The 18,595-nt window shown below is 31.8% G+C and overlaps 4 protein-coding genes and 1 long non-coding RNA gene across 26 annotated transcripts; 3 read left to right on the top strand and 2 right to left on the bottom strand.

The window, feature by feature from the left end:
* Window positions 1–577: 577 nt before the first annotated feature.
* LOC128883891 (D-aminoacyl-tRNA deacylase-like) lies at window positions 578–2,491 on the bottom strand. 6 transcript variants are annotated; one of them, XM_054136745.1, is made up of 7 exons: window positions 1,747–2,297; window positions 1,581–1,681; window positions 1,491–1,524; window positions 1,406–1,443; window positions 1,249–1,356; window positions 1,096–1,187; window positions 578–1,019 (listed from the first exon to the last, which is right to left on the bottom strand). In XM_054136745.1, exons 1-6 carry the CDS (start codon window positions 1,866–1,868, stop codon window positions 1,129–1,131), a joined length of 462 nt encoding a protein of 153 aa, XP_053992720.1. In that variant the 5' UTR covers window positions 1,869–2,297; the 3' UTR covers window positions 578–1,019; window positions 1,096–1,128. The 6 variants fall into 6 exon arrangements, 4 of the variants coding, with proteins under 4 accessions (XP_053992720.1, XP_053992719.1, XP_053992718.1 ...); XM_054136744.1 differs by adding an exon at window positions 2,347–2,379 and having other exon boundaries at window positions 581–1,187; window positions 1,747–1,892; XM_054136743.1 differs by adding an exon at window positions 2,347–2,491 and having other exon boundaries at window positions 582–1,187; window positions 1,747–2,059.
* Window positions 2,492–2,931: 440 nt separating this feature from the next.
* On the top strand, window positions 2,932–7,267 carry LOC128883721 (uncharacterized). 2 transcript variants are annotated; one of them, XM_054136367.1, is made up of 12 exons: window positions 2,933–3,454; window positions 3,507–3,671; window positions 3,726–3,758; window positions 3,812–3,858; window positions 3,918–4,025; window positions 4,080–4,246; window positions 4,296–4,354; window positions 4,405–4,484; window positions 4,537–4,573; window positions 4,661–6,706; window positions 6,775–6,864; window positions 6,957–7,267. In XM_054136367.1, exons 1-10 carry the CDS (start codon window positions 3,118–3,120, stop codon window positions 4,705–4,707), a joined length of 1,080 nt encoding a protein of 359 aa, XP_053992342.1. In that variant the 5' UTR covers window positions 2,933–3,117; the 3' UTR covers window positions 4,708–6,706; window positions 6,775–6,864; window positions 6,957–7,267. The 2 variants fall into 2 exon arrangements, with proteins under 2 accessions (XP_053992341.1, XP_053992342.1); XM_054136366.1 differs by having other exon boundaries at window positions 2,932–3,454; window positions 4,537–6,706.
* A 568-nt stretch (window positions 7,268–7,835) lies between these two features.
* Window positions 7,836–11,189, top strand: LOC128884268 (uncharacterized). Of its 7 annotated transcripts, none has more exons than XM_054137540.1 (10): window positions 7,836–8,920; window positions 8,998–9,053; window positions 9,350–9,454; window positions 9,518–9,610; window positions 9,661–9,794; window positions 9,884–9,993; window positions 10,039–10,143; window positions 10,182–10,270; window positions 10,487–10,677; window positions 10,739–11,189. In XM_054137540.1, the coding sequence occupies exons 1-10, from the start codon at window positions 8,898–8,900 to the stop codon at window positions 10,841–10,843; spliced, it is 1,011 nt and encodes a 336-aa protein (XP_053993515.1). In that variant the 5' UTR covers window positions 7,836–8,897; the 3' UTR covers window positions 10,844–11,189. The 7 variants fall into 7 exon arrangements, with proteins under 7 accessions (XP_053993515.1, XP_053993513.1, XP_053993512.1 ...); XM_054137538.1 differs by having other exon boundaries at window positions 9,134–9,454; window positions 9,521–9,610; window positions 9,664–9,794; window positions 10,739–11,188; XM_054137537.1 differs by having other exon boundaries at window positions 9,134–9,454; window positions 9,521–9,610; window positions 10,739–11,188.
* Window position 11,190: 1 nt separating this feature from the next.
* On the bottom strand, window positions 11,191–18,497 carry LOC128884267 (uncharacterized). Of its 7 annotated transcripts, none has more exons than XM_054137533.1 (25): window positions 17,651–18,497; window positions 17,383–17,595; window positions 17,075–17,294; window positions 16,832–16,978; window positions 16,667–16,764; window positions 16,312–16,419; window positions 16,144–16,256; window positions 14,520–16,087; window positions 14,310–14,474; window positions 14,203–14,250; window positions 13,985–14,084; window positions 13,878–13,940; window positions 13,707–13,822; window positions 13,416–13,650; window positions 13,224–13,334; window positions 12,948–13,163; window positions 12,773–12,880; window positions 12,614–12,708; window positions 12,399–12,563; window positions 12,124–12,335; window positions 11,911–12,068; window positions 11,828–11,860; window positions 11,599–11,776; window positions 11,398–11,504; window positions 11,191–11,327 (listed from the first exon to the last, which is right to left on the bottom strand). In XM_054137533.1, the coding sequence occupies exons 8-25, from the start codon at window positions 14,879–14,881 to the stop codon at window positions 11,232–11,234; spliced, it is 2,568 nt and encodes an 855-aa protein (XP_053993508.1). In that variant the 5' UTR covers window positions 14,882–16,087; window positions 16,144–16,256; window positions 16,312–16,419; window positions 16,667–16,764; window positions 16,832–16,978; window positions 17,075–17,294; window positions 17,383–17,595; window positions 17,651–18,497; the 3' UTR covers window positions 11,191–11,231. The 7 variants fall into 7 exon arrangements, with proteins under 7 accessions (XP_053993508.1, XP_053993509.1, XP_053993505.1 ...); XM_054137534.1 differs by having other exon boundaries at window positions 11,599–11,860; window positions 12,948–13,061; window positions 13,119–13,163; XM_054137530.1 differs by having other exon boundaries at window positions 11,599–11,860; window positions 14,520–14,935; window positions 15,000–16,087.
* Window positions 12,981–14,734, top strand: LOC128884269 (uncharacterized). 4 transcript variants are annotated; one of them, XR_008459326.1, is made up of 7 exons: window positions 12,981–13,114; window positions 13,175–13,219; window positions 13,296–13,318; window positions 13,366–13,466; window positions 13,542–14,011; window positions 14,062–14,521; window positions 14,593–14,734. It is a non-coding gene; the product is annotated as an uncharacterized LOC128884269 (long non-coding RNA). The 4 variants fall into 4 exon arrangements; XR_008459327.1 differs by having other exon boundaries at window positions 13,175–13,318; window positions 13,542–13,653; window positions 13,702–14,011; XR_008459328.1 differs by having other exon boundaries at window positions 13,175–13,318; window positions 13,542–13,653; window positions 13,698–14,011.
* Window positions 18,498–18,595: the final 98 nt, after the last annotated feature.

The following is an 18,595-nucleotide window of genomic DNA, read 5'->3' as shown; positions in this document are numbered from 1 at the left end:
AGAACAAATGGTATGTGGAACATATGTTTGAAATTATGTATAAGCCTTTCCACATACTTTAAACTTTATCTCTATACTAGAAAAACCACATCAACCTTAACATAAGTGTTTCACCCATCTACACATACCGAGTGTAAGCGTTTTTTAACACGCTTACTCAGAAATAAGGAAATTTACCATTTTTTCTTAACTATCAAAGAACTTTTTTATTTCGTTCAATGCATAATTTCGTTTTTTTAAAAAACATGAAATATATAATATTTAAAATTTCGCAATTTCAGTGAGTAGTTTCTAAAAAAAGATTTCTATTAAAGAACAGACTCAAGACGTTTTTTTTATTTTTTATTATGCCATAAAACAATTTTTCACAAGCAACGATTAAAAAATTTTCATTTTTTTTATTTTAATATTTTCATGTAGTGAAAACCACATCACTAGACCTAGCGGAGGTCGGTCGAATTATATCAAATTGTGTATCGCTCGACATCACGTATATATCTCATTCTAAAACCACAGTTTTATATCCATGAAGAATTTTTCAAACATTTTTGTTAGCATTTTTAAGAGAATTTTTTTACAACTTTGATCCATCATTATTGCGTACATTTTAACATGAATTTAAGAAAAAATCATGTTTTTTTCCTTTTATCAAATTGTTTTGATTACATTAAAATGCTGGGATGCGGCTTATGAGTTACATTAGAGAACCCTTGTTTTTTTCAAAAGTCGTTCAACAAATACATTAAAAATGTAAGTTTAGTTCAATCATTCTTTATAGTTTGAGCAGTGGTATTGTAATAACGAAGTGTGTACATCTATTACCATGTCAAGAAGTTAAGCATTTTTTTTGTAAACATGTTAAATAAATAAATGTTTTATTCAATTCTTGTTTTTTCGCTGGACGAGTTTTGTTTTTACACATGACTTTAAACCGATACAAACGATATCTTTTTATTTGACAAAACATGACGAAAAATATGGGAGGCTTCTGCTAGTTGTATGTCTCCACCTCTACTTATCTTATAGTTCATAATAAATAGCAAAATTGTTTTCTATGATATTTACTAAAAGGCTTAAAATGTGGAGAGAACTTACTTATTTATGTTAGCGTTGTAACGATAGCTTCTTTCATCTAAGAGAACTATCAATCAGTATTGTGCAAGGCCCATTATTTTCTATGGAGACATCTGAAAAAATTTATCAAGATTTAGGAAAAAAATATCTTTATCGACTTTATTGTTCTCTTACTACATGGATTTCCAAAAAATCCCGTTTTAATTTTTTCAGCTTTATACAACTGTTTAATTCGCTCAACTATACGTGTGTATAAATCCAAGGCGAACGTACGCTCCATTGCTAAGATTATTGACCATACTTTGTATGCTAATGAATGCAGAGTACAAACCATGATGGAAATCGGGTATTTTTCCTTTTTTTAAAGTTCTATAAGGTATAATCCTTACTTAAAATTGACAAATGACTCATCTTACGCTAACAATGTGAATTGGGATATAACAAGAATTTCTAAACGTTGAGAAAACCAGAGAGAAGTGAAATTAGTAGTGAAAATTCTTTTATACCATAATTCAAATCGGTCACAGAGCATTTCCAATCCTTAGAATTGTCGTCAGGAAACAACCGTGTATTTAACAATTTATTAATACAAAACTCTGCTTCTTCCCTGAAAAAAAAACACAGACGGTTATTTTCTGCCACTATGACGATTTGCGTCTCTAAGACATCAACCATGTATCCGAACGATCTATGCCCCATAAGACTGCCACTCCTGATCCAATTGACGAAACCGTTTCATTTGTTTCCTTGAGTTGAACGGAGGCTTTGTGAACACGTTGTACAACCAGTCTCATCTTTTTCACGATTCTTTACTTTTTCTGTACCAATCCAAAAAAACAATGAATCTCATGCAGAACTATTGTATTAACATGCTTCATTTTAAGGAGACAAAACATTCACATCAATTGTTTTTTAGTTGGTATAGTAAACTCCAAGTTCGAAGCCGTTTTCAAGATACACGTGGACTTGCGTCAAAAAGAAGCACCTTTCACATGATATTAAAAATGTCTTTATTACACAACAATTAAGATTATGTACAATATACTGTGTTTATTTTTAACTCAGGAACTTTAAACACGTAATTTCAAAGTTTACTTTTGAAGAGTATTATACCATTGTAATTCAATTCACATATTCTGAAAACATTTTATTAATTTTATTTCCTAAAATTATTTTAAACAACGTAGGTATACTAATCACAGTTTCTTTTAATTGACGATATATATTAATTAATAGTTAATTATTTTTGAAATTTTCTAATGATGAGAGTACCTTTTAAGTTAAAAAAAAACCGCTAGAATCTTGAACGAATTCTTTACTACAAATATAAAAGTTATGCAGTCAATATTTTGGCTAATACTCATTTATTAACTATTATTAAGAATTGGAACCGTTTTCTGTTCAAATCACAATGCTATAATAAATGTTTTATTAAAAAATATAGACGTTTTAAACAAATAAATATACAAATTAAACAAATTTACGTTTTGTTATGTTTTTTTGTTGTTTTGTATTACCAACAAGGAATATATTTTTTATTCAATACTTAAAAAACACATTAAAATAATTAGAGTATTAGTAAAAGAAAGAAAACCAGATTGATTTTTAAATAACATATCCATTTTTTTAATTTGAGCATTTTCTTAATGTTTTTTGTTTTTGTACACGTTTAAAAATTTTTTTAAACAAAGCAAGAAATTATTTTTACTTTTGTCACTAAAGAATATATGCAGTAAGAAAACGCGTTTTAGCGCTACGACTTTTCCTATGAAACGGGTACAAAAAACTAAAAATCTTTTACAGTACAAAAAAGAATCTAATATTTTTTATTGATGATAAATTCAATTCAACACTTGTAAAAGAATGTCAAAAACAAAGCATTAAAAATACCCTTTATAAACGAATGCTTAGAAAAAGAAGCGAGTGTAACAAAAAACACGTTTCACTTTGTTTTTGCTGGAAATAAATAAAACTTTATACAACACTAGTCGGGAGTTCAAAAATAGCAGTTTTAGACCAAGAATTAATTTTTTTTTCGCAAAGATGAACTTATGTGTATGTTTATGTTTTCTTCATTCTTTTTTTTTTATTTCACATATTTTGAGGTATCCTATATCAATTGGCGCAACAAAACACTTTTTAGATAATAAAATGTTTATGAATAAAACAAAAATAAAAGAAACTGCGTTGACTAATGTTAATGCGCCAACTTCAAAAGCAGATTCCAGAAAAAAACCGTTAATGTTTCTTCAAATAGAAAACATGCACTCCAAGTATGATCGTAACCAGAATTTAAAAGAGATTGAAGCACTAGCTAATGAGGGGTTGGCACTTGCGCGTACTAAACGTCGTATAGCAAAAATAATAAGACGCGCTACCGGTTACTGTTTATAACGTCTTCGACTTACATTAAAAGCTTGTTTTGTATTCAGAACTCGCAATGAATGACAACAAGAGTCTCTCTGAAGAAAACGACGATCATACTAGCTGCGATAGTGAGAATCGGAACGGAACACGAATTTCAAATAAAGTGTATCAAGCCACAACGAATGAATTGACCGCCAAAGTTTTAGATTTTGATGCCGATTCATTGGAACGTAAGTTGAATTTGTTAATAAGGGAACCTATTTACAAGTTTACTTAACGTGTAGGGGAGAATCAACGACGTAAAAGTTTATTAAACGGTAAATAATTTGTATGACTTTAGCTAACCTTCAATTATGGGGGCATTTTATAGGGACAAAAATAAATTCAGCAGGTGTTCCTGTGTGTAAAATAATAAAGGTTCTTTCTAAAAAAAATAATTAGATTACATGAATAATTAGCTTACTTCATTTTTGTAGATAGGACCTCTAGAAATCGCACCAATGCCTGATGAAGTACGTCAGCGTATTAGCCAAGGTGTTATTGGACAGCTGATCGGCAGTACATTCACAATTCTTCAAAACAAGGTCACAAATTTTTGTATCTATTTGAATTTCGTCTGATGAATTTACTTTATATAGAAACCTAAGATTACGTATGATACAACATCAATAGATTTACCAATTGTGAATATACCGAACACGGGTGATGCGTGTTGGGGCTTTAACTACCATGGACAAAATCAAATTTTTTGTGCTGCGAATGAAGTGACAAGGGATTCTTGGATGAATGCCATAACAGAAGCATGGTATAATCTTTTTTTTTAACAGTCTGTAGTTTATATAATCTTATATCAGGTTTTGCTTAAATGAAGGCTTGCAAGGCTCTCTTCCTTTAATTGAAGATATAGAAAAAGGTAACGCTCCGTGTTTTTCAACTCAATAATCTCATGATGTTTTTTTGAAGATCTGGCATCGAAAGATACTCTATTACAAGAAAAAACAAACGAAGGAATGGGGCTTTCAACTGCGGAGAATTTGACAAAGGTAGAAAAACATTTTTTTAATTAATGTTTTCTTTTATACGTCACGTTTATAGCCTTATGTCGATATTGATATAACCATGAACAGCGACAGTAGGTTAAAGGGTAGTAATTTTGAAATTGTTTTCAAATTTTCTGTAATAATCTTCACCACACTTTATAATTTAAAATACCTTTTAGATACTCCCAATGTTACCATTAACGGAAATCCTATTCCGCAAAGATAATGTTATTTTTCATTATAAAAAAATTGTTAATTGATCAACCAGTTTAATACATTTCTTTTCCGTTTAAAGAATCTTAGTATTTTCATATGGTATCCGCAAGAGGTTAGAAGTTTTTTTTTGAAAGTCATACTCTAAACTAATAAATGTAGTGTATTCTTTTAAATTTTTATTTGTCAATATTATGAAACGTCAAATTATACTTTGCGTATAAATTTAAACTGGTCTATAAATGTTTCGAATATTAGACGAAGAGAAGTCAATTATGATTTACTGTTATTTTGAGACTCGTGTTGTAACCTATTTTTTGTTTTATATTTATTTGTCAATGTGAATAATGACTGTTTTTTTTTAACACAACACTAGTATCAAAATATGTGTAGTGACGCCTTCTTTTAAGATCGTCATAATCTTTATTCTGAAGTCAATTGAAAAATAATTTGTTGTCAGAATAAAACGAGATTTATTTACTATCGTTAAAAAGGAACAGCATAACGGAAAACAATTTTTATCTAAAACGAATGTCTTACTCGGTTTAGCATACTTAATAATGTGAAAACCTTTTGTCAGATTATTAATATAAAAAAAAAAAAATTTTTAGGCTATATTCTAAACATTCAAGGTTATTCGATTTTGCCCCGGTGTGTAAAAACTACTAAATCAATACGATTACACCTAAATAAATCCTAGTGAATAAAGGTTGTTTGAATCAGTCCACGCTAGTGACCAATGTTGTGTAGTCATTTCTGTAGTTCGTGGCATTATTTTTTAATTGGCCAGAAGAATAAAAACGATTGTATGTTGACCAAGTCACATGAGTATAGTTTGGATTGCTCAAAATACGAATTAGGGCTCTGTTTTTGTCAACCATCGAGCCGTTAAATGGATGGAGTCGTCACCAAAAAATTAAAAGATAGACCTCTTTTGGGAGTAAACCCAGGTCAATCCCTTAGAATTAGTCCAAAAATAGGCTAAAAAAAAATTTTACTGAACCGTAGCTAAAAGTGATTGTCAGTATCTTTTAATGTTCTCTTAAGAAGCAGGCTGCAAAGTCGAATCATGGTCTCAGAAAAGAGGAACTTGATGGTCTAACGATTAGGTTTTAGAAAAAGAAACATACAAGTGCGCTATCCTGTCAAATTAGAATTGAACGAATTACATCTCATACCATGTTATCTAAAGAAATAAAATAGTTTTCATAAAGAGTGGCATTTGCAACAATTAAACGAATTTCTTTCTGATAGGGTTGAGAAGGACGATTGTTTACGTTGAAAATTATTTGGACTATTCAGGCTTTTGTTGTAAAAATTTCTTTACACACCGTGTCAAAAAAAAAATTAAAAAGAAAAAAGGGATGACTATGTTATTTTAATCTAAATTGTTATAAAATCAACGAAAACAATAGATGTTGGTGGTATAAACTATTTATAAAAGTTCAGATATTAAAAAAAGCAATTCTAGACTATTAAAGTAAAAAAAAAAATTGTTCGAAATTACCAGGATAACTAACTAATAAAGGCTCAAAAAGAAGTGTGAAACTAACACGGCAATAATACAAAAGTTTTTTCTTTAGTACAATTTAATGTTGGGTGCTAACGGATAAATTCAAATGTTCACACACACACTAAAAAAAACATTTAAAGTTTTTTTTTTAAGCTTTTGATGTCGAAAGAAAGATAATCTAATGATGGTTTGTTTTAAAAGGAAAGGCATTGAAAAATAAGGCATATGACGACAAAAATAAGGGTCATACGGGGGCAAATAAATGAAAATCTCGTCACAGCATACACAGAGCACATGCAGAAAATTAAGTATTGAGTACCTTAAAGTTAGTGAAAAGACATAAACGCCTTTTTTTGTTAATTCAAGCTTGTACCCAAAGATATTTGGTACATATAATTTAAATATTTTTACTAGATTGATATTACAAACGTATTGAATTAGTAAGAAAAAAATGGCGTCTTCTAATAAAAGACTACAAAAAATCATGACCCAACCGATTGTACGTTGATCATTTCGTATTTTATTCGGGTTGTTTTTGTTTCCTACAAGTTTCAATTGTGTTATTAGAATCAAATCTTTCGGTTTTTCACTTTAAAAACTCGAGTTCAAATTTGGTTGTATGATCAAAATGATTTACGCTTAGAAGGTCGCATTTTGGTATGCTTCAAGCATTGATTATATGATTTTTGAAAAAATTTACCCACAAAAATCATTAGTCATTCAATTTTCCTAATCTTGTCTTTCTATAGGGTTTTGATGAATATATGAATATAGTCTTAGATGATGCGGAAGAAGTCCATATTAAAAAAGATGCTAAGAAATCAGTTGGTCGAATTTTATTAAAGGGAGAAAACATAACATTAATTATGGCAGTCTGATGTCGATCGTACAATTTGTTCTTCGCGTTCATTCAATTACATTTTTTAGTGTATGTACATCTATTAAAAACAGAGACGTTTTCTGTTAGTTTGTTTGTTTTTTTTATATTATTACTTTTACCACTGTATGTATCGCTTTGCAAACTAGTTGAACAAAATTTTTTTTTATGCCCTTGATAATATTGAATGTGTTAACATACGACAAGAGTATGTTACTCCTTTACTTTTTAATTGCTTCTATCCAATAAAATATCCCAATTCTTCACTCAAAGAGTTATTTCAATTTCAGCACATGGAGAAATTAGAGGAATTGCATGAGATCCGTCGGCAAAACTAAAAACACCTATTGTAAACAATTACACAGATAGCGCTCAAATATTTCACATTCAAATTTTAACCGAAATGGTTAAACGGTAAGATGGAGACTAAGGAAATGTGAATAAGTATTTTTTTCAAACACAGGTCCAAAGTCGGTACATAAAAGTGGAAAATGCGTTTTCAATAAATGTGAGCTGGTTTGTTAACAAAATCATAGTTATTAGAAAAATAATTTCAATTTTTCGGGAGATTCAACAAGCAACGGGGAACGTTGAACATAAACCAAAAAAACAAAAAAAAAAATGTTTATTTAATGAAAAAAAAAAGTGTCATTACACTAAAAGAAATACATAACCGTTGTGCGTTAGTTTAGAAATTGATATGTTTGTAATAAAGCGGGAGTACCAACTTTCATGTTCATTCAAATAGCTTGTAGTTTACTATTGTGTGTCATGCATAAGACAAAATGCTGTTGGAGTCGACAAGGGTTAGGTTACTTGCTAGAGAAGAGTAATGACCCGCGGATATTTTTTCGTTAAAAGAAAATTTTTTTATAATTTCTTTGTGAATGAGAATGCCAAGGAAATCCCGTGTTCACCCTTACCTATTAACTTAGGTTTTAGTGGAGATTTATTGATATGATTCTGAACAAATCATGCGCTACAAATAAAAATATTACGCTATATTCATGCAAAACCGTCTTGACTGTGTTTTTTTAAACATATATTATATTTTGAATGTTTAGCCATTATCAAATTGGTACGTTTACTTTTCATTTACTACTAGAATAGATTTTCTTAAAAAACCTAATTAAAACAAGAAAACTCGTTGTGGCTAAGGGTTAGTGTTTTTAAATAAGTCCATTTTCTAGATAGTTTGGAGACTTAAGGCAGTTTAAGTAAGGTGAAAGGTGTCTATGTTGTATTTTGTGTTGAATGTAAGGTATTTCAATATGCGTCTGTATTTTTAAAAACTGTATAATAGTAACATTTAATCATAAAAGTAAGGTGTAATTCTCTGTATTTTTGTATTCACGAAGAAAAATGATATGGGGATTTTTTTAAGCAAAAAGAAAAATTAAAAAAAATACCGATACATTTTTATATTGAAAGAAAACCGGAATTCATGGATTGAAGAAAACAGTTTTGATGAGATGCATTGCTTTTTGAACAGTACAATAATGTGCTAGTAATGTAAAGGAATTGTATGAAATGGCGAAATTTGGTTTTTTCGGTTGGGACACCACAGACTATGGTAGTAGTTGCAAAATTCAAAATGTTACGTTTTCAAAGTGTTTAATAAATAATAGAAATTATTGTTTTAAGATTTGAGAAAAGCAAAACAAAAATGTTGTTTTTTACGAAATAAGGTGGTGTTCGCAGCGTAAAAAAATTGGACCATAAAAGACGTAGCACATTGAGAATGGCCCGGAATCTTTGAGAATATGTCAAAAATGTTTTTCACATAACAAAGTGCCTTTTATCTTTTACCGAAATGGATGATACTTTTTCTAAACGGTGCGTTTTAAATTATGAAAAATCATGTTCTAAGGAATTGATTATTTAACAAGATAACAGAAAACTTGATGTTTTAGAACTGAACTAAAAGATTTTTTGCATTCGAAAGGCGTACATGATTTTAATTCAAATGGTAAGCACTGCTATAAGATGATAGGTGTGTTGTTTCTCAGTTTTTTCTTTTTTTGTATCACAAAACTACTGTTGAAAAAGCACCGATATTTGAAAATGGTCGTTGCGATTTGACTAACGACGGTCACGTGCATGAGAATCTAGCCGGTCCACATAGCGCCAAGATTTTAAAGCATGTTTCTTTATTGTATATAGCCTTCAAACGAGCGGATGTCAGTAGTTGTGGATTGGCGACAATTGAAGATATTCGTAGATCTTTTTTTGAGGATCAAGTGGTTCATTCAATTTTTGGTTTAGGCAACACACTACTAAAAAGTGAACAGTCACATCATGAGACGGTTATCAATTGCCCTGAAGGTTTCTTGAAATTATCTCCTATTAGGTCTAATGAGAAAAACAAAAGTACGAAATGTTGTTTTTAAAACTTTCCTAACATTTAAAAAAAATAAAATTATTTAAACATAGCAGGTCCTTTCAAGAAAGGCACACAGAGCCCTCAAAATAAGTTATGGGAGTGTCTAGGTACTACAGTCGTATCTTCATTTTCTTACCTTGAAAGTACGTCATTGACGTTGAAACAAAATGTGGACAATGTATGATGCATTTAGTAGACGTTCTTTTAAACGGTTTTTTTTTAAATAAATGGAAAAATAATCTAGATTTAAATTTATTTTTTGCTAAGTCGAAGATTGAGTATTTTCATGACTGTTTTACAGAGAATAGTGAATCACGGAGAAATTGGGTAAAGAGCAAAACTAGTTGAGAAATTTTCTATTTAAAAACTGCATGTTGCAGAGCAATATTTTGTTATATTTGTAATGAGTGTTTCAGAGTGTAGAATCGCAAAAAAAATTGGACAAAATGTTAATGTCATTACGACGAATTGAAATTGACGGAATTCGCTGTTTCTCCCACCGTCAAAACACTTGCGTTAACGTTGGGTACATTTTTGTCATCAAATATTTTTTTTTAACGTTCCACTTTAGATTTCCAGAGTATGTTAGTGCTTTTTTCATTTACGTAAGCCCGACTCACCCGACTATGTTTAAAACGAGTACGTCTCCTCAACACCCTTCAATTGACAAGCCAACGTAGGTAGCTGCACTATTTATTTAAAAAAAATCTATAGTCGTTTTAGAAGGAAACAAACTATGCAGTTCACGTTATCAGAACAGTTTGTTCGCGATAGTTACTTGGGTACATGCATTACACACTATGGTAGGCTTTTAGGATTAATGGAGAGTTATTGTGAGTAAAATACATACCGACTTAACTGTGCCTAGAAAAGCCGCTTGTATGAAAGTGTCAATAATAAACAAAATGTAGTAGATGTACTCATTCCGTGTGTTCCTACGCACTCGTTTTGACAACGATTTTGTATCTTGGTTAAAAATTAAGAATTTAACTATTTGTTATTTTCTATTTCATCGATAGAGTCGGTTCTTCCACATCACCTCTCTCTTCCTAAAACATTCGTTATGGAAGACTTACTGCTTGGTTTTTCCCCTGATAACAAGAAATTATTCCACGACGCTCTACCTTCGACAAGTCTTTCGAGAAGGTCGCGACTGAGTCCCATTGAAAAAGAGAAAAAAAAATATTTTCAACATGAAATTGAACACAGGGTATTGAGTGACCGCTTTGTTTAAAAAGTGTTTCTTCTATTTTCCCGTTACGCATTATCAGAAGCCTTTGACAAAAATTGAGAGAGAAAATCTTACAAAGGAGTTACAAACACTTCAAAGAAAAATACGCACTTCTCAGGAAAACCGTATAGTAAGAATGCACTGATTTTTTTAAATTGGCTTCGAATTATCTGAAGATAAAGCAATGTGTTGCTAAGCACGTGTAAAGAATAATTGTTCATAGTGTTTAAATCAAAGTATTCATTGAAATGGGGAATAAGCCGTTGTTTTTTGGGACACGAAGGTTTCAATATAATGATTGCGTTTATCATAAGCAGTCATAGAGTGCTGTCGTTTACGAAACATTTTACTGTACCAAAATAGTTTTTTTTATGTAGTGACACAAATGAAATGAGACCACATTTGAATGAAATGAACAGGTTTTAAAAATGCAAACGCAACTTTTGAAACGGTTATGAAAGGATTTAAAAACATCAAGGTATTTTTAAAAGCGTTCGTTAAGGACGGAAATGATGTAAGTTGATCAATTTGACTTAATTAATATGCCATGAGGTTTGCGGGGCGAAAGGAGGAAACTTACAGGGTGAGTCTGCCTGTGAAAGGCGTTGATTGTAGGTTTCCACAGACTCCTAGAGTCATAAACAAATGAGAATTGAAGACGGTGAGGACAAAAAAAAAAAAATTTTTAATTGTTCTTACTAAAAGAGATTTTGTGAAATGGGACGGAAGATTTAATACTTTTTCAACATTTTCTATTAAATTGATAACATGAGACTCCAGTATACCATATAACAACATACAGACCCCTACAAATAAAATGTTTAGATGAAAGAGTTCAGGTTACAGTGGCACGTTTTAAGAAGTGTGTCAAAAGAGCAAAGGACAAAGATTCAACAGTACCGAAATTTTGTTGTAACTGCAGAAGCATGCTTAATGGGGGGAAACGATACGTGAAGGGTTGAGTGTCGTTTGTGTCACAAAGGATAGACTCATCCGAGTCGTGTGAAGGTTGTTTTAGTATTCTGTTAGGTTCCGTGTCATTTATAAAGGTCTTGTTATTTTCTTCAATCCACCGCGCCTGATGTATTTCTGCTATCGTTAGAATCAAGCATTCTTTCCAAAAACGAACCCGATTCCATATGTTCGACTTGTACACAAGACTCTAAAAAAGTATGACAGTATAAATACACTCTTTTTGTCTAGTTTCATTACGTAAAGATATATTGTAGTGTTTTTTTTGTCAATAGGTTGAATCCGGAATGATTCTTCAACCCGTTTTTCAAACATTTCATTTAAAGGGTCGTCCTCCGACGTCAGGTTGAATGAAACAGGAACGTTCAATTTCTCCTCGTGAGTTTTCAAATTGAATGCTTTGAAAACATGAAACAACTGTCAAATAAAAATTTTACTATTTGTATATCGTACGTTTTGTGGGTGTCTTTGTTATTGTCTGCGACAGTTGACTATTTCCACAATGAGTCGCAAGGATTTTCAACTCCGTCTCATGGTTGAAAGAAGATTTTGTGTAGAATACTTGGCATAAGATCATTAAAGCGCGTGCAGTATCAAGATCCCAATGGTGATCACAGATAGAAAGCAAAATGTTTGTTAAAACGCCAAGAAGGCTAAGTGACTCTCTAAAAGTAGTGAATCACACCCATATTTAAATTAGAATTCTTTTTTGTGATAACAAAAGTTACGAGGAAGGTAAAAGATACCGCTCGGTGAGATAAAAGTTGGAAAGTTCGTTCACGAAAGCTTGTCTATGGCTGGGATAAAAGGCAACATTTTTAAACTGGTCTACGTTCTCATAAATTGAATGAAAATCCTCTTGTGTGTGTGCGTTCCAGATACGCTCAAATAACCTAAAAATAAACATTGCATAGGACATTGAAAAGTAAAAAGACTTGTTTACTGGTGATAATGGTCACAAAGCTCTAATCGGGTAGCTATCGGGGTCAAAAAATCAGGCTTGATAGATAAGGTTTGCGCCTCCATTGTTTTTATAGTCTTATTGAGAATGCAATACAGCTTATAGAATTATCAATAAGTTGTTTATTCATGAAAAACGTACATGGTTTATTTTTGTTAAATCTTCATTTGTTATAGAAAGTGGATCTTCAAGGGTATGAAAAGTATACGGATAAAATTTATTAGACATGGAAGAAGAGGATAAGTGATTCTTGTATAAAACAATGGGTATTTTTCACTTTTATCAAACTTAGGCCGTAAGACGTCAAAAACAGTACCACAGCTGTTTGTAAAGCTACGTTCAATGGATTGTTTTTCAAAAAATCGCAAGCGACGCGAGAAACTTTTTCAATTGGGTTGAGTAGAGAAATAGCATCAATGTCGTTTTCAATCTGTGTCGCATTTTGAAGTAATGTATGAAAATTATTTGAATTGGGTAAATGTGGTACGTTGCTTGTTTGAGTTCCACACGCATCTAATTTGACATTTGTTAACTACAAAACAGTGTTTATTGTGGGAAACTTTTTAAACGAAATTCTAAAAAAATCACGTACGCTGTTTACAGTCTTATGACTGTTTTTTGACATCTCCTGGTTTTCTTTTTCCTGGACTGTGCTTTCCAAAAGGCCTTCCAAAACGTTGTTTTGAGGTATTTGTGTTATTGACTAGATAGAATGACAAAACCATTGGTGTTAGACATGCATCACAGTTGAAAAACGAGCGTCAATGGTCATCGTTTTATTGACCTGAATCGTAACATCCATGTCGTATTGCATATTTCGTAAAGTACTCGTTTGGTAAACCATATATTTTCCTATGGCGTCTTTTAAACTTGAATTTCTCTTAACTTCGATATCCCTTAACGAATTCAGTATATGACGCATCCTGATTTCATATTCATATTTTGCCTGCTTTGAAGCTTCTCTATGCCTTTCGAGACTCTTCTCTAACGAATAGAACTCTTGAATTCGTTTTAAAAGCCTGGTAACAAGAACTTGAAAACACAGGAAAACTTTCAATGGTTGAAGATAGGCTACCTCGTCGCTAAATTAATACGATCAAAGGGATTTTGTCGACATTTATATCGTAACACTTGAAATTTCGTGGACAATAGTTGAATGGATTCTTTGGTTTTAAGAAAAGTGTTATGAATCTACCAGACATAAAAAGAGAGGGCAGCGATGTTAGGATTTATTCAAATACTTTACCTCTGAGTACTGCTTCAATATTGTTCTCAATTCTGTATCTAAAAGTGTGCAATGTGCAACAATCTACACAAAAACATAAAGAAAAGCCTAGTGGCATGAGTACTGACTTGTTGTAACGCGCGCCCATTGTTACGGTTTGTTAAAGACAAAGTTGAATCCAGAACATCCTGTTGTATATTTTTAGCAAGGTCATGTGCTTGTTCCGATCTGTTCAAATGATACACAACACACTCAGAGTAGTATTATAAGGTCGTTGTACGCAGAAACTTGGAGTAAAATAAATGTTTCTAGTCAACAGTGGGATAGGAGAAGGGAAGACGCCTACCGATGTAACATATTTCGCGATAAAACGACAACAGTATCGAGCCAATTTCTAAAGTACAAAATGCAATAGAAAATACTGGTTGACAACAGAATCTAAACATCGCTTACTTATTTTCCTTTTCCGCTAAAGCTGTGAAATTTAAACAAAGATTTTTCAAAGAACGACAAGAAGCTTCTTCATGTTTAACAATGTCTTTAAAAAAATTTTCAAAATGTTGATTCATTTTTAAACCATTTTCCACACGGTGAACCGCTAGTGACCATGCAAGCATCCTATAAAAATCAAATGAAAACCTTGTTTGTAATATCTTCCTCTACATGTTAGTCAACACATTAATTTTGACGTCGTCACTCGATTCTCTATCCAAAGAGTTTTCTATTGTTTTTATAGGCACGTCAGCGTTTTTTTTTTTTTGATTCTCCAATTTTGGCGGTTCTTGGAATACGTCATCGTGGATTTGCATTGTTTGTGCTAAGCCGTTTTTTTCTTCCAACATTGGTACTAATGTATCATTCTTGAGCATGGGCAAGGTGTCAGTGGTGTGTAAATCTTTTGACACGGGCTGTAACCCATTCTCTCTACTTGTATTTGGATCAGTAACAAGGGTATCTTTTTTTATTAAAATGCGTGAAGCATTGCTTTGAATTGAATCAAGTTGAAGAGTGTTTGTTTTATCCATAATGGGTAGAAATGCAAATTTTATAAAATGCCAAATTGAATTAGTTTGTCATAACTTTTTTTCAAACAAAAAAAAATTACACTTGCCTTGACAAGATACTTGTTATTGTTTTACTTACGAGTCTGTTTCAATGGTTCTCATCATGTTGAGATTGGTATCAACAGATATAAGAGCGTCTGTGACACGATGCTCGCTTTATAAGGACCCGAGATTTCAAAAGGGTAGAGAATAAATGACTTGAGACGTGTAAAGAGAAACCACAGGTGATCAAGAGGTGTTTATGAATGTGAGTGCTGTCAGAGACTAGTATTTTAAGTCAACAGCTTAGATATTTGTCCATTAAAAGAGAAGAAGGGTTTTTTTTAAGACTCTACGATGACGCAAAAGAAAAAAAAACAAGCTTTTTTTTTGTTTAGTCACTAGAAAGCAAACATTATGGACTTTAAAATCTGGTGAATTTTGTTCTTCATACAAAAAAAAGAAGTACATTGGTTTCAATTTTACTAGAATTGTTTTAACGCGTGTTTTCAATAGCGAATTTTTTTTTAACTAACTCGAGTTGTTACAAGGCATGTTTTCACATTTTCTTTATTTTTATTTAAGAGTGGTAACGCGACTCATACTCTAGTCGAACAATATGACGTTTTAACAAAAACGAGTTAACACTGCGCTCTTATAATCTAAAATGAGTGGAGCATATGCAAACGTCAAAGGAACATTTTGAGTTTAAAGGGAAACGTGGGTGTAAGGAAATTATGTGAAGCAAAAATGGCATTTTTTTTACACGTCCAACTTGTTACCATGTTGTTTAGCTAATTTTCTTTTTTCAAGCTTTATTAAAATAATGCGTAGTGAGGAAATTAAAATACAAATGAACACTGATGAGTAACATATGGAAATGACAAGAATGAAGAGATATATAGTCGAGCGCATATGTGGTGGTGCATAAGAAGGATTCTCTTTCGGCCCACAGTCCCAATCCAGTGAAGACAAAAGAGAGGCGTTTGAAAGTATAGAGTTTTCTTGAGATAAGTGAATATCATGAACTATTTTTTGAGCCCAAATTTGATGCACACTCGATAGTACAAATTGGGCATTCAGTACAGACCGCCCTGCTTGATCAAGAATTTCATAGTTGAGTGTGATCGCCTTAAACTTATCATTCCACTTAGCATGGAGTGAACCAATATTAAGACCTGAAAACATCTAGAGAAGAAAAAGGGTAGCCTGTAGAACAAAAAATAAAAAGAAAAAACACTTACATGAGACTCAAGCGTAGTAGCTTGGACTTGATTTGAACGATTGATCCAACGAAAATAAAAATCAAGTAGGAATCCAAAATTATAAGGGAGAAGTCCTATAGAATGCGTTAAACCTAAAATAAATATATAATAAAGTCAAAGTGGATATGTTTCATAAAATCAACTGACTCGAAGAAGTGATTTCCCAAAGAGTCACCTCGAAAGGATACGTTGTATTTGTTTTCAGATTCCACGGGATACATGTGGTTGACGTTATTTCAGCAAAATGAACATCTCCTACAAAAAAAGAAGAATGATTTTTATTTCACAGACACCTTGAATCCGCATGCTTGGTTCACATTAACAACTAAAGAACAGAATTACTCTTAAAATTTCAGTTATTTCGAGTTAAAAGAAGAGGAAAGAGCAGTTACAATACACGTGTATGCAATATGCGGTGAAAGGAGACGCAAGGAGGTTTTGAAAGTATGAAAACTAGAGAAGTAAGGACTATTGAAATGCTAGTAGAATTCAAACTTTTTACCAGAAAGAAAAAAAACATTGCGAGTTTTCTTTTGTAAAAGAAGATTTAAAAGACGTTTTTTAGCTGTGGGAAACTTATCCCATGATTCGGTAATCTTTCTATTGAGCAAGCAGCATACACAAAAACACTGATTTGCAAAAAAAAACGAAAATACTATGTATCTACCTATGCTTATGAAGGACTTGAATACTGCTTATGATAAGATGAACGTCAGCTTTGGATTCTGATAAGATTAAAGTTAGCCATTCCCATTGTTGTGTTCCAAGAAAATCGCCTAAACTGCGTTCATAAGACCATGGGTCTTTATTATATCTAAAAAGAACAGATCATGAAGAGACACAAGGGTTGTACACCATAATGTTGTTCATCAAATGAAAAGTACTACAAGTTGAGTCAAAAGTAGAGTACCTTGCATCAAGGCAAATGATCGAGATATTTAATGACTGATTTAGACCGAATACGGGTAAGTCAATATACTTAACACTATAAACACCTTGATAATCATCGGCTCGACGTGGGTCATCGTTCGATGCGTTAAAAAAATCCAAAAAAAGTTTTTTCGATTCTTTTTTATAAATGTATGTTTTGTCACCATCATTAATTCCATAATCATGATCATCCCATGTACCTAATGTGTTAAATGTGGAGTTGAATTAGCTAACTTTTGACTATGATACGCTGAAAAAATAGACAATCAAACAACATTGAAATCCTACCCACAATAAATTGAAAGTTTGGTAATTGAAGAATATTTTGAAATTCTAAATTGAATTGAAATGTTTCATAAGACGATTTGAGCATCTCTGGATTTGTGGGAGAAAACAAATTTTCAGTTCGATGAACTAATGAATAAAAGCTTCTGATAGGATGAAATAAAAACGACTTTAAAATGCCTAAAAGAATGCCTTTTTGCAAGTCAGTGGAATCCCCTGTACAATCAAGTATTGACCAAGTGAAAAAATAGTTTTTTAGACCATCCCTTACCATAAATATTATCTCCCATAAGAATGTATCCTAAACTATTAGTTTTAGAAATGATTTTCCAAAAAGGATTTGCCATGTTTTCTCTATTACAACTCATGAAAAAGATACATTGCGGTACGCTTTCCCTGATATGTGTGTGAGATGACAAAGTTAAATTGGATTCAGCTTGTGGAATTCTACTTGATGAAAAAGGATGTGACCCATTTAAACCTAAATGATAGCTTATAGATACCTCCTTAAAAATGTTTTGAAGTATAACAGCTAGGGAAAAAATAAAAATAGCTGACATTTACACTTTTTCTACTGAATCTCGTTGTTAATAAATGAAGGCCAATTTAGAAAACGTATGAATAGTAGTAGACATCCCTAGTTAATGTAAGACCTCAAATAACCTTATTCTATATTAGAATTAGGCGTTTTGTAGGAATTGAATCAAAAGTCTTACTGTAGATCAGACAGTACTCAAGATAAGAGTTTACATAAGTATGATGAACAGTGTCATGCATTGAACAATCTTGTCGAATTTTTTAGTGTAGTAAAGTTTTTATACAAAGTAATAGATTTTAATCTTTTTTTTATATTACCCATGAAGAGGCTTTTATTAAAATTTGTGTTTAGAGCAATCTTAGATGAAATTATTTTTTTTTTATGGTAACGACATTGCATGAACAGATCCATTTTAACGATGGAATGTTTCTTAGTGACTTTAGCTCTTACGAACATGTTATCATAGTGAATCATACTCTCAGCCTCCCTGATTGAAGCATGAACCTGATTTATTACCTTTTCTATTGTACATTACAGAAAAAGTTTTTAATTCATCAGCATGTATAGAAAAAATTGTTTAATCTTCATTACAATACTTGTATCCATAAAAACTTTAAAGAGATAAGAACCTTTTTGCCTCGATTTTATTAAGCAAGCATGTTTATTACAACACTGCAT

Source organism: Hylaeus volcanicus, unplaced genomic scaffold (genome assembly GCF_026283585.1).
Source record: "Hylaeus volcanicus isolate JK05 unplaced genomic scaffold, UHH_iyHylVolc1.0_haploid 12237, whole genome shotgun sequence".
NCBI classification, from domain to species: domain Eukaryota; kingdom Metazoa; phylum Arthropoda; class Insecta; order Hymenoptera; family Colletidae; genus Hylaeus; species Hylaeus volcanicus.
This window is presented reverse-complemented; position numbering and strand designations above follow the sequence as displayed.